The sequence below is a fragment of the Peromyscus eremicus genome, chromosome 10, assembly GCF_949786415.1.
Source record: "Peromyscus eremicus chromosome 10, PerEre_H2_v1, whole genome shotgun sequence".
NCBI lineage: Eukaryota > Metazoa > Chordata > Mammalia > Rodentia > Cricetidae > Peromyscus > Peromyscus eremicus.
This window is the reverse complement of record NC_081426.1, coordinates 30,611,378-30,637,268: the sequence shown is the minus strand read 5'-3', so window position 1 is coordinate 30,637,268 and position 25,891 is coordinate 30,611,378. Positions and strand designations below refer to the sequence as shown.

At 51.5% G+C, this 25,891-nt stretch overlaps 2 protein-coding genes and 1 long non-coding RNA gene across 3 annotated transcripts in view; 2 read left to right on the top strand and 1 right to left on the bottom strand.

Moving 5' to 3' along the window:
- Sorcs2 (sortilin related VPS10 domain containing receptor 2) overlaps positions 1-25,891 on the top strand; it is a 387,326-nt gene that overhangs the window by 162,393 nt on the left and 199,042 nt on the right. The window lies entirely within an intron of this gene.
- Positions 2,745-25,891, top strand: part of LOC131921091 (uncharacterized) — a 35,276-nt gene continuing 12,129 nt past the window's right edge. Inside the window, exon 1 of the long non-coding RNA XR_009381835.1 lies at positions 2,745-2,875. This is a non-coding gene — a long non-coding RNA (uncharacterized LOC131921091). The remainder of the gene's footprint in view (positions 2,876-25,891) is intronic.
- Positions 17,437-19,083, bottom strand: Psapl1 (prosaposin like 1). Its single transcript, XM_059275762.1, has one exon. It carries the CDS (start codon positions 19,081-19,083, stop codon positions 17,500-17,502), a length of 1,584 nt encoding a protein of 527 aa, XP_059131745.1. The 3' UTR covers positions 17,437-17,499.

The following is a 25,891-nucleotide window of genomic DNA, read 5'->3' as shown; positions in this document are numbered from 1 at the left end:
CACAGGTGCATATGTGTGTGGGTACACACTTCACAGGTGCATATGTGTGTGGGTACACACTTCACAGGTGCATATGTGTGTGGGTACACACTTCACAGGTGCATATGTGTGTGGGTACACACTTCACAGGTGCATATGTGTGTGGGTACACACTTCACAGGTGCATATGTGTGTGGGTACACACTTCACAGGTGCATATGTGTGTGGGTACACACTGCACAGGTGCATATGTGTGTGGGTACACACTGCACAGGTGCATATGTGTGTGGGTACACACTGCACAGGTGTGTATGTATGTGGGTACACACTGCACAGGTGCGTATGTATGTAGGTACACACTGCACAGGTGCATATGTATGTGGGTACACACTGCACAGGTGCATATGCACCTACACACACGTGTCTGTGGAAGCAGAGGTCAACCTTCGGTGCCATTCCTTTGGAGGTGTTCACTTTTTCGGTGTTGTTTTTAAGGCAAATTTCTCACTAGCCTGCAGCTGGCCCAGAAGACTAAGCTGGCTGATGAACAAGTCCAGAACACCGCCTCCCCAGCTCTAGGCCCCAGCTCTGGGATTAGGAGTGTGCATGCCAATGCCTGCCTTTTTCGTGTGGATTCCGGGGATGTTGTCATCTCAAGAATCTTAATTTAGCCACCTCTGTAAAACAAACAAACAACAAAAAACCCCAAAAACAAACATACAAACAAAAAACCCTAGCAGTTCTTGGGGTTCAGGACATGGACATCTCTTTGAAGGAGCTACCATTCAGCCGTGGCATAGTCCATCATTAAACTCTGGGGATGCCATCTGTATTGGGTTTCCTAAATGGCCACAGGCCCTTGCCCTGTCCTCTGTCTTCCAGCCACTCTCTTTGTCCCTCTTCATCCACAGCTACACCCCTGCTGTCCTCCCCAGCTGGCTACAGTGCCACCACCCCACCTTTCCCAGAAAGACCCAAGGACTTGAAAAACAGTCTGGTGCTGCTGATGGACTCAGTCCTACCTCGGGGCTCATGCCTGCCCATCCCAACCCTGTGCCCAAACCCCTGGTGGCCCAGGTGCCAGGGTTGGCAGGCAGAGCTGGAGCCGCCACAGGGGTGTGGGGGACATGGGTGTTCCTGGTCTCTGGAGAGTTCGTGTGATATTTGCATCTACTCCATAGTAAAGCTGCAGGTTCATGAGGTGAAGAGAAGGAAAGGGAAAGAGAAGTTCACAGCAAAGTGCCCTGTGAGTACCGCCCACCCTGCTCCCTGGGAGAGTGCTGCTAGGCCTGTCCCGCTTGAGGACCCTGCTCCTCATCCCCAGGCAAGGCACAGCAGTGTGGTGAGTGCCTCCTGGAACTGAATGGGCTCCAGGACTCTGGGTTCTCAGTGTTAAAACTGGGCTATCCCTATGAACAAATCTGTCCCCTGAAACACACTGCAGCCCCTCATGAGGCCCTGCTCAATACCGTGCCTGGGGTCTGTGTTTTCAGCCTTCCCCCCACTATTGTCCTGAGCCTTTTAAAGCTTGCTTTCCTAATGGCCTCCCACACAACTGTGGTTTCGCTGAAATACCCTGCATGTGTGTTCTTTATATGTGGGACTCATATCCTTTAGGCCCTTCAAGAACCAGAATTGGCCACCTGGGGGTGCTGTTCACCCCCAGTGAATGTGCCTGGTGTAGAGAAACTAGCCTTGCTTCCCTGCCCAGGACTCAGGATCTAGATGAAATCCAGATCTGGATGCCAGGCTCTGAGGCAGGATCTTAGGCTGTATTCTAACAAGCTCTAGGAAATACTGATGCTGCCTGTCCATAGGACAACATGCCTGGTGATTTGGGAGCACCTGGGAGTCTGTGATGAAAAGCGGCCCACTGGTAGAATCTGGTCAAGCTAGACTCTGTCCATCTAGGTGTCTCTCTGTGTGTGCTGCCTGCTGTCTGACATGCACGTAGTATTGTCCCTTAGTTCTGACTATCCTCATTCAGTTTGGCTCACAGCTTTCCCCTAAGGAGCTGCTCTGTGCAGAACCCCCGCCCCCAAGGGGGACCCCACCACCTTTCTCATTAAAGTTTCTGTGTTATTACTTACATTGCCTCTGCTGCTACTAGATATAAGACAGCTGAGCATGGAGACCTGTCAAGTCCATATGGTTGATCACAGGATGCTGTAACCAAGCACTGATTGGTGCTAGGCGTGCATGTGGGGCCTGACTGCATGGGTGGGTGGGCAGATGGGTGAACTAATGAATGGGAGGTGATAGATAGGTATGTAGATGTATGGATGTGCCTATGTGTATTGGCTAGCTGGATAACATGATAGCTGGGTAGGTGAGTTGATGAGTGGATAGGCAGATGGGCAGAAAGACGAGTGGATGCATGGATGTGTGAATGAGTGATGGTGACAGTGGGGTTTTAGGAAACTACTGGGACCTAGAGGAAGAAGGAAGAGGAGGAGGATGAGAAGGAAGAAGAAGAAGAAGAAGAAGAAGAAGAAGAAGAAGAAGAAGAAGAAGAAGAAGAAGAAGAAGAAGAAGGTGATGATTATTTTGGTTTTCCAAGACAAGGTTTCTCTATATAACAGTCCTGGCTGTTCTAGAACTTTCCCTGTAGGCCAGGCTAGCCTCGAACTCAGAGATCTGTGTGGCTCTGCCTCCCGACTGCTGGGATTAAAGGCATGTGCCACTACCACCCGAATACCTTGAAGATTCTTTATAATTATGAGGTCACTATAGGAGAAGTCACGAGCACAGTCCCCTCTGATGCTGTCGAGCAGGGAAAAGAGGAAGGGCACATTCTGAGACAGGAGAAAGCTGACCATGGCCCACCTTTCCACTCCTTCCCTCCATCCTGGGTTACAGACTCCAGGGTCTACAGCGAGGGTGGCTCTTGGGCAAGGTGAGTTTGGATTAGGGGCACACTTCCCTGACCCAAAGGACTCGGTACCACAGCTACCTCTGTGGCATCCCACAGGTACATTTGACCTTGGTGCTTGCCAAAGGGGCAGCTAGGAGAATCCCTCTGCAGCTTTGGAGTGGAGTGGTCCAGGTTTCCGCTCCAGATGGCCTGGTTGGAATCTGTCCTTTTTGGGGGGTGGTGGAGAGCATTCTTTAATTATGGAATCTTTGACATATAGAGAAAAGTGCAGAATGCAGGAAACCCCAGCCTGGGGACTGATGGCAGAGGTGGGCTAGTGCACATTTCAGTGCTCCATCTGTTCCTCCCAGCCTGCCTCTATTGTGCTTAGTCTGATGTCCTGGGATCCTGGGGTCAGGGGATGGGGAGCAGGTGCACTGCCACAGTAGGCAGTGGAACTAGGGTGCTGTTTTCATCCCACCATAGCCTCACCAGTTCAGCCATTTGTTCAGCTGCCAATTGTTTCCCCTCTCCACGAGAGCTCACACTTAGAAAACAACAGATTCCAATAAAACCCACCCTTTGCCCTTCTGCTACACCCCGCTCTCCGCTTTCTATCTGGAAGTTATCTCCATCTTGAGCTTGGGTTGGACCGGTCCGGTTTGCTTTATAGCTTACCTATAAAGCAAAAATTTAAGCACATGCAACAACACATAAATCACAGTTTATATCGGTTCAAGACAATATGTGTGTCTCTCTGTAATCAGACGTCCAACCAGCGAGCTTGTTTTAAAAATTGATATGAATGGCATTCTCCTGCTTTGGGCATTTGATTTATGTTCTCAACTGTGTTCTGGTAATTTCCCCATGTTGCACGTGGATCCTCCCTGATGTGTGCATTCTCCATCATGGGATGGTGATTTCGATACCTGGGGCGTTTGCTATTCCAGTCAGGGCAGCAGCGAGCCTGGGAGCCATAGTGAGCTCCAGGGCTACCTCTCCAGGCGGGTACGGGGCAGCGTGCAGGGCCAGCTGGGTTTCTCCTCTCTTCATCTTGCCAGCTTGTCAATGCGGTGGCTAGCTCCTCCACGTCTTTGATATCATCAGACTTTGCCTGTTTGTACTCAGGGGCTACAGGGCTGTGACTCATTGTCCTCCTGAGGTGGCATGCACCTTCTCATGGTCACAGACAGGCCTCCTCTCTGTAACTTAGCTACGCAGGCACTGCTGCATCCCTCTGCATCTGTCAAGCTGCTTAACTCTTTCCTAGCCCTTCCTCTTCATGAGAGGGGCTCAAGCCATCTCCAGGTCCCCAAATGTCAAGATGCATCTCCTCTAGATGTGACCTATTCCCTCATTCCTGGCCCCGGGGCTTTGCTCTTTTCAATACCCACAGACACTTTCTCCTAAGAGTGTTTTGTCTTGCCATCGTTTGGTCTCAATGCACCAGTCTTCTGACAGTGAGCCTGTGGGTGATGTCTCTCGGCAGTATGCCAGTCCTAACTTAGACATCATTTTCACTGGAGCATGTTTCAGGGTTTTGCTCACTGGCACCCGCTGGAATTTCCTGGGCCAGAGCAGGTCACAGGGTCACTTACAGTAGTGAGAGAGGAGCATGGGATCAAGTGTCACAGTGGCAAGAGCAGTTCCAGAAGACCCTGCTGTGCACCTTAGCAAGCACACTCAGGGGGAAGGGAGGGTGGAGCCTGTGTGGACTGCTCAGCATCTCTCTGCACACATCCTGCATCCCCATGTCAAGGTCTCAGGCAACTTTCCATCTTCCTTCATTTCATAATCTTTCATTTTTAATTCATTTCATTTACAAATTTTAATTGTCATTAATTTAATTTTCACTTGTTTTATTTTTACATATAAATATAAATGCTCAAGTTTTGTTATATCGTGTTTTTTGTTCTGTTGATTAAATCCTGGCATGGAATTCCACAGAACACACTGTGGGAAGCTGTTATCATTGCTTTCATGCTCCAAGAGAGCTGGGGTTTGAGAATTTTCAGACCACGTCTATTCCTCTGTAACATCCCTGCATTGGTATATCAGTATATTTAAACCCAGATTTGAGTCTGTCTTTCCATAATATCTCCCTCACACCTTGTTTTCAAAATCTTAACCCAGGCCTGACATACACAGCACACACTGCCCCTGAGCAACATGCAATGTATATTTCATAGACGGTGATAAGGCATCATGGTCTGTAAATGCCCAGGGGGAGGGATCAGAGCTTTGAAACTCAAAGCCAGACCAGCTGCTCCCAAACTCCTCACTATTAAGAATAGTTAGTCCTCTGTGGAGACAGAAGCCATGCAGTGTGCACTCTGGCTTGCTTGTCCCAAAGGAGAAGTGGACAGAGCTGGAGGCAGGGTGTTTGACCTGTCCACGAGGCAGCCGTGACTCCTGGGTATACAATGTGTTTCTCAGTGGCCTGGATGCCAGGATTGGCACAGCATGGGAGTGCTGATGGGTCCTTGTCATCAGGGAAAGCTGAGCAAGTGCAGCCACAGCTCCCAGAGAGGAGCACTGACGGGTAGTCTGCTGTGCCCATGGTGACATCTGGAAGGTACCAGTCTTGCACTGTTGGGATGGTATAAGGTGTTTCAGTACCCTGTGTGCCAGGCTTTGGCATGCCTATTTACATGCACACTGAAGTTGGTTTTGATCTTTGCTGAATCCCTGTCCCTCCTGGTGATCTCAGGGGCCTCCTGTCCAAGGATCCCAGTTATTCAAATCCAGACCCATATCTCACAGCTATTACAAAGATGACTTCTACCCCAAAGATGGCAGTAAACACAAAGATGGTATCTATAACAGGTATCTATAACATATATGAATTGTTTAGGGGCCAGAGATCGCTTTTGTCCCCTAGTTGCCTTAGCACAGAGCGTCACATCAGCACCCATGCATACGGAGAGCCAAGTTAAACTCAGACAAGCCTCGGGGCAGGTAGGGATCTCAAGAGAGACCTTGACTTGGAAACTTGGAGTCTAGTCAACAAATAATCATTTGACATGAAGCATCAGTTTGTGGCCTGGTCCACACCTGTAATCCCCATACTTAGGAGACTGAGTTGGAGTCCAGGCTGGGTTGTGCTGTGAGGGTCAGAGTAATCAAGAATAAGATTTGGGTGACTAAGAACTTGTGAAAATTCAAGGATATCCTTCTGTGTCCCCAGTCCCCTGTTGCCTCTTATCCATCCATCTATTTATCCTCCCTCCCTTCCTTTCTTTCATCTATCCTCTTCCTCCACCTTTGGTTCTCTATCCCTCTTATCTCTCCATTCATCTCTCCTCCATCACTTCTCTACCCCATTCATCATCCATTCACCCATCCATTTCCTCATCTATCCTTCCATACAGCTCTCCATCCATCCATCCATCCATCCATCCATCCATCCATCCATCCATCCATTTGTACAGCTGTCTATCACTCATGCATTCTTCTACCAAACTCTTGGTTCACCCACAGTTCTCCATTCAGCCATCTAACCACCCACTCACTCAACCATCCATCTGCTGTGGTTTGAATGTGAGATGTCCCCCATTAGCTTGCGTGTTTGAGCACTTGTCCCCATTTCCTGTTAATTCTCTACTTGCTGTGTGCAAATTCGGTGTGACCAGACAGCCTCCCGCCACTGCCCCGTTCCTTTCCTGTCTGCTGCAATGTCTTCCCCATCATTATAGACTGTATCCCTCCAGAACTATAAGCTAAAACACGCCCTTTCTCTAGTAAGTTGTGTTTGTAAGGGTATTTTATCACAGCAACAAGGAAGTTACTAAGACAGTATCAACTCCTTATTCACTCTTTATCGACTCACATGTCCATTCACTCATTCATCATCCATCTATTCATCTGTCTATTCATCCACCCATTATCATTAAATACCCATCTATCACTCCATCACCTACCTATTCTTATCATCCATTTCATCCATCATGCATTAATCTGCCACCCACCCACCCATCATTAATCTATCTATTATTATCCATTTATCATCTATCCAACCATCCATCTACTTATATATGCTTACTCCATCTTTCCATCTATCCATCTATCCATTCATCATCCAATAGCTACCACTCCATCTACCATCCATCCACCCATCATCCATTCCATTCATCATTCTTTCATCTTTTGTCCTCTTTTATCCATCCAATCACTCACACATCATTAATCTAATCTATTCAGCATTTTCCATTCATCGTCCATCCAACCATCCATTTGCCTATACATACCTATCCATCTACCCACTTATTTATTTATCACTCAATATCTACCAACCCATCCAACATCCATCCACCCATCATCCATTCCATTCATCATTCATTCATCCTTCATCCTCCACCATCCATCTACTCATCCCATCATTAATCTAATCTACTCATCATTTTTCATTCATCATGCATACGTACATACATACATATATACATACAGCTATCTATCTATAAATCCATCCATCATTCACCCAGCCAGCCACCTATCCATTCATCATTCATCCATTCATCTGTCATCTACTCATCTAGACTTTCAGTTACAGTAAACCATAAGTGGCACCCAAGACTCTAAGTATAGAGTCTGTAGATGAAAGAAACCACCCATGACAGCATGATACAGTCCTCAGTGACATGAGACTTGAGAATCAGGGAAGCTCTAGACATGCCCCTCGGTTGGAAAAGGTGGCCACCATCAAAGGCTTCCTGGAAGAAGATGGTCTTCTCTCCCAGGATCGTTCTGCTTGTGTAGTGCCCAGCCCAGTTCCTCCTCACCCTCCCTGATGGCCCTCCTGCAAACTTCTGTCAAGTCTATTCAGCCACCACTTCTTCAGTTAGCTTAAACTACATCACAGAGAAGTGCTGGGGCCAGCACTGACCATGGGAGGTAATGGCCGCATTGTGCTGTCCTCTTCTGGCCAAACCTGTAGGGAAGCCTCTTAGTAGGACCTGACCTGACACTCTTCATAGACTTCATCCTGGCCTTCAGACTGCCTGTCTTTCATCCATCCCTCCTCACCCTCCAGAATTCCAATATTTGACCCAGCTCTGGGGGACTGAAATGGCCACCCTAGAGTGATGATCGCTCTGTGGTGTGGCCATCCCACACACTGAAAGAGCTCCCAGGAGAAGCTGACCTGCAGGTCAAAAGCATGCCTCAGCAGCCATTGTTTGCCTGGAGATGCCTTCCTAGCTGTTTGCAGGGGCCCTGGCTTCTCTCCTAGTGTGATGGCAATTGTCTCAGGCAGATTTGCCCCGCCTCCTTTTAGGTCTATGTGACAATGACTGTCTTGGATGCTCTTTTGAAAAAAGAAGACAGTACTGGTGGAGAGGTCCTGGTGGTCTGACTCGCAGGCCTGTGTTGAGCCAGAACCCTCCATGGACATTAAGACCTCCCCTCTGGAGTAGTCATTGCCTGCCCCTAGGTTGGGGTCTCCCTGCAGCCTCTGTTTCTTCCCCAGAAATCCTTCCCAGTCTCATATCTCACTCTGAGTGGTCAGGTGCCTCCTCCAGATCTCCCAGGACAGGGCTGACAGCCTGTCACATGTCCCCATGTTGTAGTCCTTTGCCTCCTAGGATCTGGCCTTCCTGTGTTCTCTGCTCTCACAGAATCTCAGACCAGAAGCGAGTCTGGGGTCTTGCTGAGCTGAACAATGCCCATAAGGTGTCTCTCTAGCCTTCAGCACCCAGGCCTCTCTGCTCCTTCACACAGGACACTGGATAGTGTTATTATCATTTAGGAGGTCCTGGGGGTGGGTGTTGACAGATTTCTCTCTCTCTTTCTCCATCAAAAAAACTCCTGCTAAATATAACTCATAATCACCACAGAACTTCTGAAAACTATAAAATAGATGAGGCGTAAAAGCAATCCCTGTGTTAGTCCCACCCAATGAGATTAAAACTATTAATATCTGAGATGAATATTCTCTCCAAGCTTTTAAAGATGCAAATATATACATGTTTTATAACTGTTGAATCCCAAAGGAATTATGTATTAAACATTTTCTTATGCGCTGACTGTTTTCACAGCCGCTATTTTTAATGGCCGTATAATACACCCTGATCTAAAGAAGGTATTATTTATTTAACCAAGTTCTCGGTTTTAGACATCTGAATCATTTTCAATTCTCACTAAGGTGAAGATGTGTAATATGAAGAGCTGCAGCACCCGGTCCTGCATGCATCACTCTGCATCTTGGCTGGGACTCAATCCTGGGGTGGTTTTTCTACTAAGCAGTGTTCCCTTATGGGGACAGTGTCCAGGCAACTCTGAGCATTGCTGGGGAATGGAGGTGCTAAGGTCTGGGTGGCCTCTGAGACCCACAGTAACCTCCCGCCCACCCCATGTTGAGATTGGACAAGGATGACTGGGCCTTGCCTGACTCAGCATCAATTGGAGCTTCTGCCGCTGCTCTCTCAGGCTCTAGCACCTGTGTGAGGCTCTAGCTTCTGCCACTGCTCTCAGGCTCTAGCACCTGTGTGAGGCTCTAGCTTCTGCCACTGCTCTCAGGCTCTAGCACCTGTGTGAGGCTCTAGCTTCTGCCGCTGCTCTCTCAGGCTCCAGCATGTGTGTGAGGCTCTAGCTTCTGCCACTGCTCTCTCAGGCTCTAGCATGTGTGTGAGGCTCTAGCTTCTGCCACTGCTCTCTCAGGCTCTAGCATGTGTGTGAGGCTCTAGCTTCTGCCACTGCTCTCAGGCTCCAGCATGTGTGTGAGGCTCTAGCTTCTGCCGCTGCTCTCTCTGGCTCTAGCATGTGTGTGAGGCTCTAGCTTCTGCCGCTGCTCTCAGGCTCTAGCATATATGTGAGGCTCTAGCTTCTGCCGCTGCTCTCAGGCTCTAGCATGTGTGTGAGGCTCTAGCTTTTGCTGCTGCTCTCAGGCTCCAGAATGTGTGTGAGGCTCTAGCTTCTGCCACTGCTCTCAGGCTCTAGCATGTATGTGAGGCTCTAGCTTCTGCCGCTGCTCTCAGGCTCTAGCATGGTCTCCTGGGTTGTGTGAATTTCTATAGCCCCTGATCTTTGAGCGCAGGGGTGGATCTCTCCCAGGGGGAGTATTCCTGCTGTGGCTGTCCCCTGGCTGAAGGAAGGCTTGGCGGGGTAAGGAACAGTCATATTCATGGCTCTATAAACGCTGCTTGAGGACAGTGACCTCTGGCCCCGAGCACCTTCATTAGTGACTTTTCTTGATGCTGTGACAAAATGCTAGACAGAGACAACCTAAGGAAGGGCCTGGTTTTGACTCATAGCCCGGGGATACAGTCCCTCACGGTGGAAGAGTTGTGACAGGCACATGAGGCAGCTAGTCACATCACGACCAGTCAGAAAGCAGAGAGAGGGCAAGAGAGAGGAATGCTGGGGCTCAGCTCACTCTCCTCTCTTATTATGTCCAGCACCACAGTCCATAGAATGGTGTTACCCATCTCCAAGATGGGTCTTCCCTTTTAGTTAAACCTTTCTTGAAACTTCTTCACAAACATGTGTGGAACTGTGTCTCCTGGCGACTCTAGATCCTGCTGAGTTGAAAATAGCTATCAGCTATCATGACTCTGCTCTGCGTCAGCAGCCTGTTGCCTTCAGCCCTGAGCTTGCTGCTGTGTGGGATGATCGATGTGACTCTCATCCTCCATCAGGTTAGCCTAGGCTCACACACAGCCCTGGACCAGGGATCAGGAAGGATGCAGGCTCAGAACTTGCACAGCGCGACTTCTGCATGCTTTACAAAGTAACTCACAGAGAAGAAAAGCCTGAGTTCAGGGCAAGGGTCTGCTTACTGACAGAGAAGCGCAGCAAGCCCTTCCTCAGTCGAGTCAAAAGACCAAGGCTTGTGGAGAGCAGTTGAGATGGGAGCACTCCCAGCACAGCACAGCAAGCCCCTCCTCAGGCGAGTCAAAAGACCAAGGCTCATGGAGAGCAGATGAGATGGGAGCCCTCCCAGCCAAGCCTGGTAGCTTAGAACCCACTCGCCAGCTACACTCACAGCAATGGCACCCCGGGGAGGGTGCTGGAATTCAGAACTCACCACCTGCCAGGCCTGTGTGGTATGTGTGATGCCACATGAAGCTTAAGTAGTTCACAGGCTTGGCACTGAACCACCCGCTGTCCCTGTGCCCACCATCCCGAGGACAGCAGCGGGGCTACCTGTGCTTTGAAATGTTTCACCAGCAGATGGCCGCCATCACTTCTGTTTGGCTTTGTTTCCCTTTGTGGAGGAGTCTTCTCTGGCCTCGTTCCTGGTTCTATCTTACACATGCAGGCTACGCTGCTCAGCGCCTTCCTCACCCATGGTGTATTTGATTTAAAATTCTACTTGAGTCCCCAGCGGGACTGCTGGCTGGAGGGCTGTGGAAAGCAGGCTTTGTGGGATCCCCATACCACCTCCCTAGTATATCCCACATGTTCCAGGGAGTCCACCCACAGCTTTTCCATCTCCTCCAGGTAGCCAGAGCCCAGGCTTTCAGATTAAAGATCTGAGTTCAAGTCTTGGCTCTACTTCTTATATGGCCTTGGGAAAGCTGCTAGTTGTCTCTGAGCCCATGTCTATGGGATGGGGATGAATGTATGGCTTTGATTTGGGGTCCAGGTACTGGATGTAGAATGGATAGGCCAGTGCCTGGCTTTGGATGATTCTGACAGCATTATTTCTTTGAGAAACATCTGTTCCTTACAGTGATGGGACAGAGGGACCAGGTTTCCAACTCTTGTGGATCTCTCTATGGAGTGGTGTGTACCTCCAAAGTGACAGGTCCGACATTGCTCTCCACCAGGTGCTGGGGGTAGCAAATGACAGCCACAGTCCTAGCCCCCAAGTACAGAACCTCTGCCACCATTTCCTGTCACCACGTTCCCGTCACCTCTGTGGAGACAACTGCTCTGTCCTATCCCTCCTGTCCTTTGTCTCCTCCTTGACCTCCTCACTCACATGCGAAGCAGGGTGCCCCGTGGGCTGGCTTTGGGGCTGTGGAAGTCTTCATCTACTGGTGCTCAGAATTCCCATCTGCACTGGGACAGAGCAGTAGCCATTTTTCTGCAGGGTCCCACATGTCACAGCTGGGGATGGAGCACAGTGCCTCTATGATATGCTCAGACTCCCATTTGTCCTACATCTCAGTCATCAGCCTGTGCCAGTGACTCTCTGTTCTGGAGCTTGGACCTTCCTGTCCTGCCCCAGCAACTGCCACTGGCAACTCCCACAAGTCCTAGCCATGACAAGGGCCCCATGCTCCCATCTTGCTCTTAAGGCCAAATTCCAAAAATCAGGAGAACCCTTCATCCTGCCCAGCTTGGAACTAGCCCCTGACTCAGAGGTCCATGTGTCCCTGGGACACGCTCCCTAGGACCCTCAACCTCCTGTCCCCAGCTAGTCATCCAAAGTCAGACCCTCTCTCGCTCTAGCCACCCCACCTCCCACCCTGCGTCTCCACTCCCGGTCTGTGCACCAGCTCAGCTCAGTTCTGAGCCCTCTCACCGTGACAGGCCAGCTCCCAGCAGAAAGGCCTCCCCAGAGCTGCCTGCAGACTCTGCCTGGAGCGTCTCCCTCCTGAGATGCTGTCACCCATGCTGTTTGCTCTCTGCTGAATCTCCCGCAGTCTCCTGGGATTTACATACAATGCTTAAGATCTTCATATTATTTTGACATTATTCTAATGTCATTTTCCTTCTCAAATGCCGTCATTGGCATTGTTTCTTTGTTCGTGGCTCGTCTGCCTTGCATGCTAAGTGGCAGGCTTGAGTGAACGTTGACCTCTGCTGCAGTCAAGTACCCACCCCTCCACCTCCTCACCCCCACGCCCCATTGCCCCCATCCCCACCCCCTGTGCATTGAGGGCTGCTGGCCCAGTATAGCCTGTGAGATAGTGCCAGTCTTCCTAGGTGCATAGAAAGCCCCACCTCCTAACACACACACACACACACACCCCACCCCTGCCGCCCCACTCGCACACACTCACTGATGGAAAGCTGAGCAATGGGACACTTCCTTCAACCTAAGATGCTGGCCTGGGCTATTTTGCTTGGATGGCCCATCCCTCACCCTCACTCAGCGCCTGACTTGGGACAACACACAGGAAGCCTGGGCATCCTATGGTTCCTTCAGGGTGTGGCACTTTCTGTGGCTCCTCATGTCTCAGGTTCTTGGGAACAGTAGGGGTCTTCTGAGTGTATAAGGGCCAGTGTAGTATTGGCTGATGTCAAGACTGAATTCCCTACCAGGCCAGCTTCAAGCTGTCAGCCATGACCCTGGGTGCAGAGTGGGTTAGAGGTGTCACCGTCATTCTCTCTCCACAGCCGTGTGACCGCGGTGGCCCTCTGCTGTTTAGGGCTCTGGAGTCCTGAAATTTCACAGGAGCTTCTAGACCTCTGGGTAGTGGCCTGAGAGGGCATGGTGGGCCCCACAGAGCAAATGGAACATTTCTAGTTTTCCCCAAGAGCACTGGCCTCCTGACTTGTCACCCTCCCCGACCCTCATGTGTTCCTTGGCCATGCATAAGTGGCTGGTGCTGGACACTGAGGTCCTGGGCTGGGAAGTAGCAACTCTGCTGTTTCTGGGTGCCTGGTTTTAGAATATTCTGTTAGTTCTGAGTCTCTGGTTCCCCACCCCCTGAAGAAAGCCCCAAGAAGTGGGGTGTCTCCGAACAGGAAGGCTTACGGGGCTCTACCTCTGACTCACTCACCTGACCCTGGGAGTCCACTGACCCCAGACATGTCCTCTGACCTCTGTTGACTTCACGCCTCTGTCAGTCCTTCCTGGATGCTAATCCTGATCTCAGAGCTATGGAACCTAGATGTACACAGTCCTCCGTGCTGAGGGAGGAAGGGGCCATGAGGAAAGGTCTAGTCGCTTCCTTTATGTCTCCCGCTGTGTTGATTTCATCATTCCTGGTGGCGGGACTGGTGGTCTCTGTCAGCACTCACCCCCCAGCCTGGATGCCTGCAGCAGCTCACACAGAACCCCTGGACTGGCATGGCTTTCTCTAGGAGAGTCCCAACAGAAGTCAGCAGAGCAAGGGACATAGCTGTGTCATACACAGACACCAGGAGAGGCAGTCTGCAGTAAAGATCCTGTAAGCTCTCCTGCCATACTGTCCCTGTGAATGGGCTCCCATTTACCTGTGGAGGGTCGCCCAGCTGGTATGTACAGACCAATACTGTAATCTGGCTTTGAAGGAATCAAGGCCATGAGATCTCTGTAGACACTTCAGGGAATCTGGCATGGGTGCAGTCCTGTGTGGAGGCAGAATAGATCTCTGATCTTCAAGAACCTTCTGCTACCCTTGGGCCCAACTCAGGCAACCGGGGAACCCAGATGTACTGGTTCAGGTGTGGCTTCTGGATTCCAGGGTTGCGTGGGCCCCTCCCTGGTCTTGCTTCATCCCTTCAGATGCCAGCACTACATTCAGCCAGCTTGGCAGCCAGCAGGTTTTCAGGCTTGCTATGTTCCCCAAATCACTGTGAAATGACCACAGTCTCCAGAGTCCCACAGGGCTGGCCTGGGTGGTCTTGGGCAATGTCCTAAGTGACTTCGCTTCTGAGATGGAATCACTGGATTCAGGTCCCAAAGAATCCTGCCTACAAAAACTGTCACTCTCTCTTCCTGCCCTTCTTGGGGCTTTCTTCCCTTGTGGCCTAGGGATTGCCAGCCTGAGAAACTGGTTTAGAAGCACTGTGACTTTCCCTTGTCTTCCGAAACTATTCCTGCTGTCCTAAATAAATGGCTTAAGTTGTGTGTCACCCTCCCAGGTCAGAAGCCCAAGGGTGTCTAGTCCCTCCCAGTTTGGTGGAGGCCTCATAGGCAGCAGCGAGGCTTCCCAGCTGCATGATGAGATGCCTAGGCCTTGCCCCTTCCTTCACAGCTGGCAGAGGGGCCCAGGTTAACCTATAGACATGTCTGCTCTGGCCAGCAGAGGACTTCAGACTTGCTTTATGGAGCCTTCAGCATAGATGCATGTGAAGCCTCACAGGTGCAGCCCTGAGATCCCAGCTCCACTGGAGGGCACTGGAGGGGTCAGCAGCGGTTCAGCGTTCTCACAAGGACATCCTTCTTGGGCTGGGTTGTGACATGGGACACCCATATCCATCAGGCCCACATTTGCTACTGACCTACCATTTTGAAGAATGTTTTTAGCAATTGAGCCCGTTGCCAAACCCTGATTCTACAAGGAATTTGGAGGCCATGGACTCTGACAGAGATCCGACCTGTCTAGATCTATGCTTGATGGTGGCACCTGATGGATTCCCATGGCCTGTGTGGTAGAAGTTTCTGACATCTGTCCACCTGGGCAGCCTGCCAGAGCCTCTGATCCCATCTTAATCAGGGCATCGTGGTCCCCACCTCCAGTCACTGCATGCTTAATGTCCCGCTTCCCACCCTCGCGGGAAGGATCTGTACCACTTTGAGCTGTGGGGAGGACACCTGCTCTTCTCGAGGTCCCTTCTGAAGCGAGCAGCATACAAGGCTGTCCTGTTGGTCCTTGTCCCTCTGCTGAGCCACCATTCCTGGCCACTAGGTGAATTTGTGGGTCTGATGGAAGCTGTTTCTGTCACCCCCAGTGTGGGCTCGCCTCTCTCTCCTCTTGTCCCTCTGCCATCAACCATGAGGTGCAGGAAGAGTAAAGATTCAAGACCGTGGGTCAGGTGGAGTCCCCACAACCGGGCATAGGAAACCTGTGCCCTGCCAGCCACAGTTGGCAGTGGGCCTGTGGGGTCCCTGCCAGGTGTGTCCCATGACAGGCTCCTGTGGACCACGGGTGTGTGGGGACACATTGGATCAGTGATCTGAGGAAGCAGCTGACTCCAGGCCTGGGGTTTGTGTGAGAGTCAAAGGGAGGGATAAGGGGAGACACCACCCTGCCTGTCCCCAACTCTAGCTCTAGATTGAAGGCGGTGGAATGGGCTCAGAGACCAAGAGAGGTCATGGCACTTCCCACCTCCTGGCCTTTGGCAGGCCAGGCCTATGTGACTGGTGACATCTCTACGGAAATGTCAGGTCAAGAAAGCCGTGAGATGTCACATACAACTGTTAGCAAGTGTCCTTCAGGATCACCGCCAGGACAGAGGAGGGGCCTCCACTCTGCTCTGGCCCAGGGCTCCTGGGGAGATGAATGAGCTTTGAGTGTTGACTACGACAACCTCAGACTCTGCTTTGGGATCTGACTTTTAGCTTCATCCACAAGGCTACATCTGTGCACGGGCCACCCAGTAGATAGTTTGTTCAATGCCTCCCACTCGCTTATCTTGCTAAGGGCTGATCATTGGGGCCCAGGCAAATCCAGCCAATAATTCTGACTAGTAATGCCCATGTTCCAGGATGATGGCCCAGCTCAGAACAGTTGCCTAAGAACCCAGGTGTGGCCCTCAGGAGAGAACCTACTCACAGGACTGGGCAGCCAGGCCAAGCTAGTCCCATGCCCACGCGGGCAGTGGTGACCTCTGCACAGGAACTCATGTGTCCATCACAGATGTTCGGGCATCAGCTACATGCAGGTCTGGTGCTGGGCTTGGGGCCTTGGTGATGTCATACCCACAGGCTATCAATGAGGGACTCAGGAGCTACTGCAGACTACACACATGAGAGGCAGGCAGTGGGTACCTGAGACAGACTGGTGCCCCCAAGGGAAGCTTCCCACTGGAGGAACACCCACGGGAGGCTGTGAGGAAGGGATTTTGCAGCCCTGGGGACCACATTCTTCCATTAGAATAAGAACAGCAAACATCACTTGGAGAAAGCTAGTTTATATAACACTTGCTTGGTCAGATTCCCCAGAGACCCTATCGATTCCCAAGACAGGTTTTTGCTGATCCGGGTAGGTCAATGGGTGCTGGTCTCTAAGGGAAGGAATTTGAGGACATCTAGAATTGTCTCAACATCCCTATGAGGCAGGCATGATCCTCCCAGTCTACAGATTGAAAAACTGAGGCTTAGCAGAAAAAGGGCCTGCTCACTAGGGTGGAGCTCTTGTTGTGGCCCATGCCACAGCCATTCCATACCCCTCAGGCCTTCCCCAGAGCTCGCCCAGTGGGGTTTGTTCTCCTAATTTTAAGCACACCCGGGACTACTTAGCACCAGGGTGGCTGGAGTCCAGGTGAGAGAACAGAGTCATGGACAGGAGGGCTATGAAGTCCAAATACCCCTCGTAGGTGGTGGCCAATAACCCAGCCCCCTCCCCCTGCCCCCGAGAAGTCCAGAGCCACTCATGTCCCAACTGCACCATTGGGAACCAGTCACAGAGATCCCAGACTGAGAATACCCCACCCCCGCCCCAAGCTATTGATAAGTCATTGGCCTGACTAGTGGCAGTCCCCTCTACCCTTCCCTCTGCAACTGCTTTGGCTCACAGCTGGGTGTTCACCCTGCATGGGAGGCCTCTGACAGGTTCCTCCAGGCCATCAGCATCACAGCAGGGCTAGGAGAGGGTGGCTTCCTGGGGCAGGGGTGAGGACTTCCTGTTTATAGCAGGGGTGACAGTGATGTGGGTAGAGACAGAAAGGCAAAGCTGTCCAGCATCCGGAGAGCGTGGCTTTGAACGTCAGCTCTGCTCAGCCCCAACAGAGCCTCAGTTTTTCATCTAGGACATGGGGGTAGGATAGCACCCACCTCATAGGGTCCCCTTGGGAGGCAGAAGCCTGCAGGTGGGATGAGCCTGGCAGGCTTTGGGTTCTGGTGGCCGCAATCATGGCTGCTCTTTGACTTTGGAGGCCGGCTTCTTCCACACAAGGCGCTGGCAGTGCTCCAGGGCGTCACACATCTCAGCGGCCTCTGGGCTCTTGCACCAAAAGCTGGGGCCTAAGACACACTGATCCGTGCCTAGAAGTGGAACCTTGGGGCTGTGGCAGGCCCCCATCTTCCTGCACAGGTCCGTGGGGTCCATCATGAGCCTGAGGCTCTCTATGAGTACGGGCTCATACTCCGCTACGAAACGGTTGCACTGCAGTACGTAAGGCAGTGGCAGGATTCGGCAGCCGCCTTTGAAGGCGTTCAGGATGTCCCGCTTGGTGCTCTTGCGGTCCAGATTCTGGGAAGATACGCCCAGTATCCTTTTGCACCCATGGCAGAAGCTGCCCTGGTTTTCTTCATCCACCAGCAGGGACGGTGTGGTTGCCTCAGCCCTGGAGATGGACCTGGCCTGCCTTCTGTTGTTACACAGCCTGATGGTCTCACACACTTTCTCTGGGGTGACTCTGGTCACAAGCTGAACCAGGTTGGGGCTGTAGGCCTCCACCAGGGTGATGCACTGCTGGACCAGACTTTCGGGCATTATGGAACACACTCGCTCCAGGGTGTGGGTGATGAGGGCTTCTGTGCTGTTGGTCATGAGCCATTTGTCCATCTCCTGGATCACGTTCAAGCACACATCACAGGTCAGGCCCAGCTGCATCTGCATCTCATTCTTCTTGGGCAGCTCCAGTTCCAGAGAAGGGATTCCATCCACAGCGGCCACTTGAGCCAGCCGGTGGGCAGGCTCTCTCTGCTCCTCACAGAAGCCCCCCTTCCTGCAGACCTCCTGTGAGGGGAGAATCTGCAGCGTTTGCTGGGCGGGGATGAATTGCTGTTGGATGTAGTTCTTGCAGAGGGCAGCCAGGCCAGGCCCCAGGGATGCACACTGATCCTGGAAAGTTACCTCTGCCAAGGTCAAGTTAGACTCTAGAGCACCCTGGAGCGTGGAGATCAGCTGGATGCAGTCTTGGCATACAGCATCCCCAGGCATCTGTGATGGGTGGAAGCTGAGGGCCCCATTGGACAAGAATGGAGCCATTACTTGAGTTATATCCTCCTGCGTCAGCGGTCTCTCTGAGGTGGCAATGGCTAGGTGCCTCTGTAGTGGCTCACAAAGGGTGAGCGCAGTGCATACCGGAGCCACGGCAGTGCCTGGGGTTCCACTGAGCATGCCCAGGACAGCTGGGCTGTAGTTGTCCACCATCTGCTTGCACTTAACTGATGATTCCGGGCTTGGAAGCCACTCACAGGTCTTCGTTATGGATCCCAAAATGTCCGACTCTGTAGCATCTGGGTTCATCCCGTTACCAGCAGCGGCTGCCACATCCTGGCACACACTGCAGGGCAGGGACTTGACTATGGGCTTGCTCCAGACAGCACTCTGGCAGTACCTCACGGCCTGACACTTAGCAGCTGCCTGCAGGTCTTGACACCATACCTCAGAGCCCTTGGCACACTCCCGGGGGCCCGTGATGGGGCTGGCCTTGGCGGCCCCCAGGAGACCAGACAAGAGAATCAGAGCACACAGCATACTGCCCATGGTTCTACTGGCTGCTACCTCTGCTTGGCTGTCGCTATAAAACTAGCTCTACTGCCTGGCCTGCTCAGCGAGGGGCCCGCCTCCTGCTCCTCCCCAGCCTGAGTCAGAGCCCCACCTGCCTGGGTGCTGGTACTATCCTCTGGCTTCTGTCTTTTGGCCTTTCCACCTTCAGGGAACATCTCCCTCTCTTCCCCTGAATAATCAGTATTTTCAGAGTCTATCTTCTTTGGGAATGAAGTTTCTGTACTGTGTCACACCAGGGCTAGAATTCTAGAGTGAATTCTTAGAGTGACTTATTTCTAACTGGACCTCATGGCCATGTGCCGGCCACAGGCCCTTTTCCCAGGGCCCACTGTTCAGGGGCCGAGTGGACTGTTGACCCCACACTGCCTGTGTGAAGGCTGCTGGCATGCAGAGCCCTTCATTCTGGAGACTTCTATGGGAGGCCGGGTGTGGGCTGGTCCCTAGCAGATGCGCATGATGTTTGCTGAGGCTCACACATACAAAAGAGTTTTGTCTCGCTGTTAGGTCATTTGTTATCTTCTGTAATTTTGGAAATAGGCATTAGGCAAGAGCATTGGCGCCAGGCAACACACAGGTGGCCAGAGCCTCATCCTGTTGATTCTGTGGAGGGTTCTGGAGCCAGACTCACCTGTTATGATTGACATGCAGCTCATTACTCCCACGGGAGTGGGCAGATCAGGGACCCTGAGGGCTCTGTGGAAGCCCCACATGCCTTAGTAGTGTGAGTCCCACACATGGCTATCTGTGGCTCAGACCCTGGGGCTCTGGAGGAATTCACTTCCCAGTTATGTGGGGCGGGTATCCCAGCCGCCTTTGCAACAGCTTTGCGAAGAACGCAGATGGGGCCTCCTGTTGCCCACCTTCTAGGGGGCTGAGCTGCAGAGAGAACATGGAATGAGGCTTATTGAGCCCTTTAAAGGACGGCCAAAGACTCTGCTTCCTTTGGGCCAGGGGAGGGAACAGGCTTGGTGAAGTGGTGAGGCTGGGTTCTCCTAGCTGCAGGGCCACCGGGGCCAGCTGGGTGAGCTATACACAGAGGTGGGGCTGCAGACAAGGCAGTCTTATCTAGATCTGACTGGGCTGGCCCAGCTGACTCACTCTTCAGCACCTTACCAGGTTACTGTTTTTGGAACACCCACTCACTTTGTTTTTGGGGCTCAGGCATTTTCTCAACCCTACAATCAACTCTGTTTGCCAAGTGAGTGACCTGCCATTTGACTCAGTTTTGATGTCACCTCCCCAGGGTCCATCCAGACCCTGCAGTCAGGGGTTCAGACCGGACACTGGCTCAGCCCTCTCCACCTGCATCTGTGTATCACGGTTCCTATGGCCCTCTTCAAGCTCAGGGACTACTAGGAAGGTTCACAGAATGCAGGCAAGTTCTATGCTAGTGTTGACCAGTTTACCTCAGCAACCAACTTAGGAACCACCAGAGGAAGGTGCCAACAGCAAGAGATGGGTAGGACATGGAACCTCCAGGCCGTATCAGGGAGTGTCAGCCTCCAGCCCATCCGTGGGTCCTCCCCAGAGCACTGCCCCTTCCCAGAGTCATGGGTGAGGGATAGCTGAAAGCCCCGGTACTACAAGCTCTCTGGTGGGCAATGCTGTCTAGAAGCTGCCAAGGTCACCAGCCCAAATCACCTCACCGGTGTAAATACAAGTGTGGGCCAAGGAGCCACTCAGGAAATACTCCAGGCTTAGGGCTTCTGTTGTATTTTGTTTTGATACCATTTCTAACTTAGAAGGCAGTTGTGGAAACAATTTAGAGAATGTATACCTTTCCAGGTATACTGATAACATTTATTCTCTCTACATCATTCTATTTTCTTCTTATCCATCCAACTGTCCATCTACCAACCCACCCATCTATCTATCCACCTGTCCATCCATTTATCCATCTGTTCATCCATCTATCTGTCCATCTATCCATTTGTCTACCCAGTTATCTGTCTATTCATCTGTTGTCAACCCACACACCCATTCTCCATCCATTCACCTACATGTACATACATACATACATACATACATACATACATACATACATACATCTGTTCTCCATCCATTCATTCATCCATCCAATTATCTGTCTGCCCACTCATTTGTCCATCCATTTATCTGTCTACCTGTCCATACGTCCGTCTATCCAATTTTCTATCTGCCTGTCCATCTACTTGTCCATTCATATATTCATCCAGCTACCTACTCACTTTCCATCCATCTATCCATCCATCCATCCATCCATCCATCGAACTATGTATCATCTGTCCATCCAGTTATCCATTCACCATCTGTCCATTTGTCTATCCATCTGCTCATCCAATTTTCTGTATGTCTTTCTGTCTGTCCATTTTCCTCCATCCATCCATTAATCCATCCATCCCATCTATCATTTGTCTACCATCCCTATATCTGTCTGTCCATATGCATAAATATTTACAGGCAGTGTGTCACAACTGCTGTGGGCGGCTGTGGGCGAAGGCATTGTGTCCCTTTGCCCATTTCTTCCGTGTGCCATTCCTAAGAATGAGGGCATTCTCTCCTATAACCACAATGCATTTATCGAAACCGAGAGCTGCCGTGTTGACCCAGCGTTATCTGCCCTACACCCAAGTCCAGGCTTTCCAGGTGCCAGCGGTGCCCTGTTCTGAGAGCTTATCTCCCAGGCCTAGCTCTACCCCAGTCACCTGATGCACTCATTGCACACGTTGCTTTGCTCACGTCTGCCTGGAGCCCTGGTAGCCTGGCCTTGCCTTCTGTCACACTGGAGCATAGGCTGGTTATATTGCCCAGACCCCTCATTGGTGATGCTTCATGACTGGTCCAGCTGGGTCCTATAGTGGCATCCTTCTGCACTGCCCTGGGCCCTCTTGGGACATTGGATCCAGAGATGCTTGAAATGTGTGTTTCTCTGTACAAGAAAAGCTTTCTCCTCTCTCCTCATCTCTTTCTGCTTTCTTTATCTTTTTTTCTTTAAAAGAAAGACCCATCACTTTTGATTTTACTTTTACTATTCTCAAATCTGATTTATGACTTTGTGACTTTGAACTATTGTTTGTGAGTCTTAATCTAGTGCCAATGCTGGTTGCTCTTGATGCCCAAATGGCTCCAGTTTTGACCTGTGGAGCATCTGGAGCTGTCTTTTGTCTCTTCCAGTTGTCCTTATTATTCTTTGAGGCCCTCATATCCAGCCATGGCACCACCGCAGGCTCAGTTTGTTCTTTGCCCAGATAGCGCTGAATTCAGCTTTCTCTCTAAGGAAAATGTTTAGAAACCATGCCTGGAAGCCAGTTGAGTGGGCTGTGCTACAGTCATTTCCAGACCCTCGTTGACATAAAATGATACTTCACTTACTGGTGAGGAAAAAGGATGAAGCTGGAGGGAAGGATGGGTGCTTATGGAATCACAGACACATGTTCATAAAGTACTAAGTGTTTACCTGTGTGCACATAAATGCATGTGGCATATTTATCCATCTTTCCATCCATCCATCCATCCATCCATCCATCCATCCATCCATCCATTCATCATCCATCCATGCATCCATTCACCTATTTACCCACCCATCTATCCATGTATCAATCCATCCACCTATTCAACCGCTCAAGTGTCTACCCACCTACATATCTACCTTCTCTCCCATCCATCCATCCATCCATCCATCCATCCATCCATCCATCCATCCATCCATTCATCCATCCATCCACCCACGTGCACCAATTTTTGTGAGCCCATTTGCTCATATGCACACTTCTGTGCAGCAGTGCGCAGTCCAGCTGCCCTCTTTTCAATGTTTGAACCTCCCTTGCCTAACAGTGAGAAGCATAGCTCTTATTATCCTTAATGTATCTATTCACTCTCATTTCTGAATTCAAAACGCACTTTAAAAATTAGTTTCAGAAGCACTAACCCATTCCATTGTGAAAAGCAAACTCTACTAACTAGAATTCTGTAACTATTGACAGTGGACTTTATTCTGCTGAAGAGGAATTTATACACAGCAAAGTGCACACATCTTAAGTGGGCAGGCCAGTGAGTATCGGTCAACACGTTTCTTTCAATCTCTCCCCAACCAGGATGCACAGCCCTTGCTTATGCCCCTGTCCAGTTGCTCAGCTTTCCTCCTTGTTTCCTACCATGGACTCATTTCCATGACTATGATCATGCATCCAAACTTACCACTGTGTTCTTCCCACCACATTGTAAGGTCTGCCTGTGCCATCTTCACAGCTGTCTGCACTTAGTTCCCTTGCAAGGTCATGCCAACAATGTGTCCCTACAGTAGCCTGTGTATCCAGCATGGGCTGACATTTCTGACTTCTGGTGTGGGGTTTCTGGTCCCCTGGCACTCTGAGCATTTTTTGTGGCATGATGAGGGCCATGCAAGTTTCTATAGGGTGTGCGCCAAGGCTCCTCTCTGTTGAGTGCCAATGCTCCTGAGCTGTTCTGAAGTGGCTGTACCTGCTGCCACCACCCAGCACCACTGGTGTCTGTCACTCTTTGTGGCTCTGATTTCAGTCCTTCAGAGATGATGAACAAATGCTCACTTACCACCCCCACCCCCTGAAGTTTGACAGCCCATTGCTGTTGTCGAGGTTTTTAGAAACACTTTTTGCTCCCCAAACTATTAGAACAGCATTTGTTTTGTATTCCCAAGTAAAGACTGGTCTGCTCTGGTCATAGTGGCATGTAGGCAGGTGGCTAGGGGCCACATTGTGATGAACCCCTGACCTGGAAGCTGGGCCTGGGGAAGCAGAAGGGGGCTCGGCTGCCTCACCCCCGTGGAAAGAGTGCTGTGGAGTGGTTGGAATGTTCTTGTCACTTGATGAGTAAAGAGCATCCCAGGAGAGGCTAAGCCGGTGTGACTGCCTATGTGGCAAGACACTCCAGCTCTCACACTTGCTCCCTGTGCTCTGCCCAGCCCCTCACCTGTGTGGTGTCGTCACCATCGGCTCCATGAGGGGAGCAAGAAGGGAAAGGAGCTGGGCAGCTTGTTCACTTGTTCCCGTTCTGCTCTGGGGGTAGATGATGACCCCACAGCCTATCTCCTGGGCTCATTGTTCTCCACGCCTCTACCTCAGTCACCCACCACGATACTCTGCTCCCTCTCTCTTCACTTCTGTCCTTCCTGGGTCTTCTGGGTGACATTGCTGTCCCCTTCCCAGGACTCACCTTCACTGTCTAGCCATGGGCAGCCCAGGGATTCACCAATCACTCATTTCACACGTATTCCCCAGGCGGCCGTGAGCTGGAGCTGGAGTGGGAGGAGGATGGAGGAAGCATGGCCCACACCCTCCGACACAGAGCATTGATGAGCAAGCACAGAAGGACCTCCCCCACCAAGCAGGGTGAAAGTGCGGACATGGCAGGAAGCCATGTGGGGTCAACAGTAGAAAGGGGTTCCCCAGAGAAAGCCTTCAAGAGGGCCCCATCATCGGCATAGTAAGGGCATAGGCCATTTGGCTTGGGATGGGGTGTGCTGTTCACATGAAGCAGCCAGGAGGGGACAGGTGGGCTGGCTGACCATTAGACTGTTGATCTGACTCAGAGGAGTCAAGGGCAGAGGTGAGGTTCTTTAGCATGTCTCTGGTGGAGGGGGTGTCTGGAGGTGGGAATCGGGAGGCTGAGACCATGGTCTGATTCCTCTGGGAGTGCCCATCCATGAACAAGCCTGTGGGGTGGGGTGAGGTGAGGTGGAGGAGGACAAGGAACTTGGGGTGAGTAAAAGGCAGGCTAGAGCAGAGGGATTCTGGCCTGTGAGGGTCTCTGGTGAGCAAGTCAGTTGAGGTCTCTTCACCACCCAACCCAGGCAGAGCTGGACCTGTGTATCCACAGAGCCCTACTAACTACCTACCAACTCAAAGATGGTCAGCATCTAGGGTCCTTGCCCCTCCCCCATAGGTCCCTTGACTCCTGAGGGACAGAGGGTAAGAAACAAGCTGGGAGGCGAAGCTGAGTCTGGCTAGGTCACTCGTGAGTGCGGTAGAAGACAGGCCTCTACTTCAAGAGTCTTGCTGTACCTCCTGCTTCTGACCCCTCCCCTGAGACCACCATGTGAGGTCTTGGATTCTGCCTCCCACCCCGACCCTGGCTTTCCAACCACAGAGCGGAGGCTGGAGCCCACCAGCCCAAAGCCTTGCACCCCTGCCCACCCCCCCTCAGGGGCTTCTGGGCCAAGAGCAGGAGTGGAAGGTAGAGGGGTTCCTACAACTGCCTGACTGGTTACTGCAGCCTGAAGCCAAGCATGGTCTGGCTGAGAAAAGAACAGTTCATCCTCCCAGTTCCGAGGCCAGAGTCGGAGCTGTCCCTCAGGGCTCTCAGGGACCTCGGCAGATGTTGGCTGAACCTGTACCGGGTACCCCATCTTTGCACCTGTCAACAACTGGCTTTCTTCTGTACTCCTGTGTATTGTTCTCTCCCCCCATAAAGACCCAGTCATAGATTTAGAGCCCCAGGGGAGAATAACTGTTATTCGGCTACGTTCTTCAGTGAAGACCTGAGGTCAGCTGCCATGGGTTATACTTCAGCATACTTTGGGGACTCTGGGGGCATACATCAACCATGACAGGTGTGTTCTGGTCTCCGGTGTCCTTCACCCTAATCTTGTACTGTGGCTTAGACTGCTCCTGGTTCCAGGAAGCCTGGACGCGAGACGCTGTGGTAGAAAGCTAGTTCAGAGCCCAGTGGGATGCTGAGCCCCTGGGATCACAATGCCTGGGTGTTTATGAACATCCCCCTTTGCTTGCAGGATGTGCTGAGCATTTGGTACTGTGGCTCCCTAGGCTGC

Coding starts and splice junctions, on each gene's coding strand:
- Psapl1 (XM_059275762.1), bottom strand. CDS start 19,083: ATGGGCAGTATGCTGTGTGCTCTGATTCTCTTGTCTGGTCTCCTGGGG.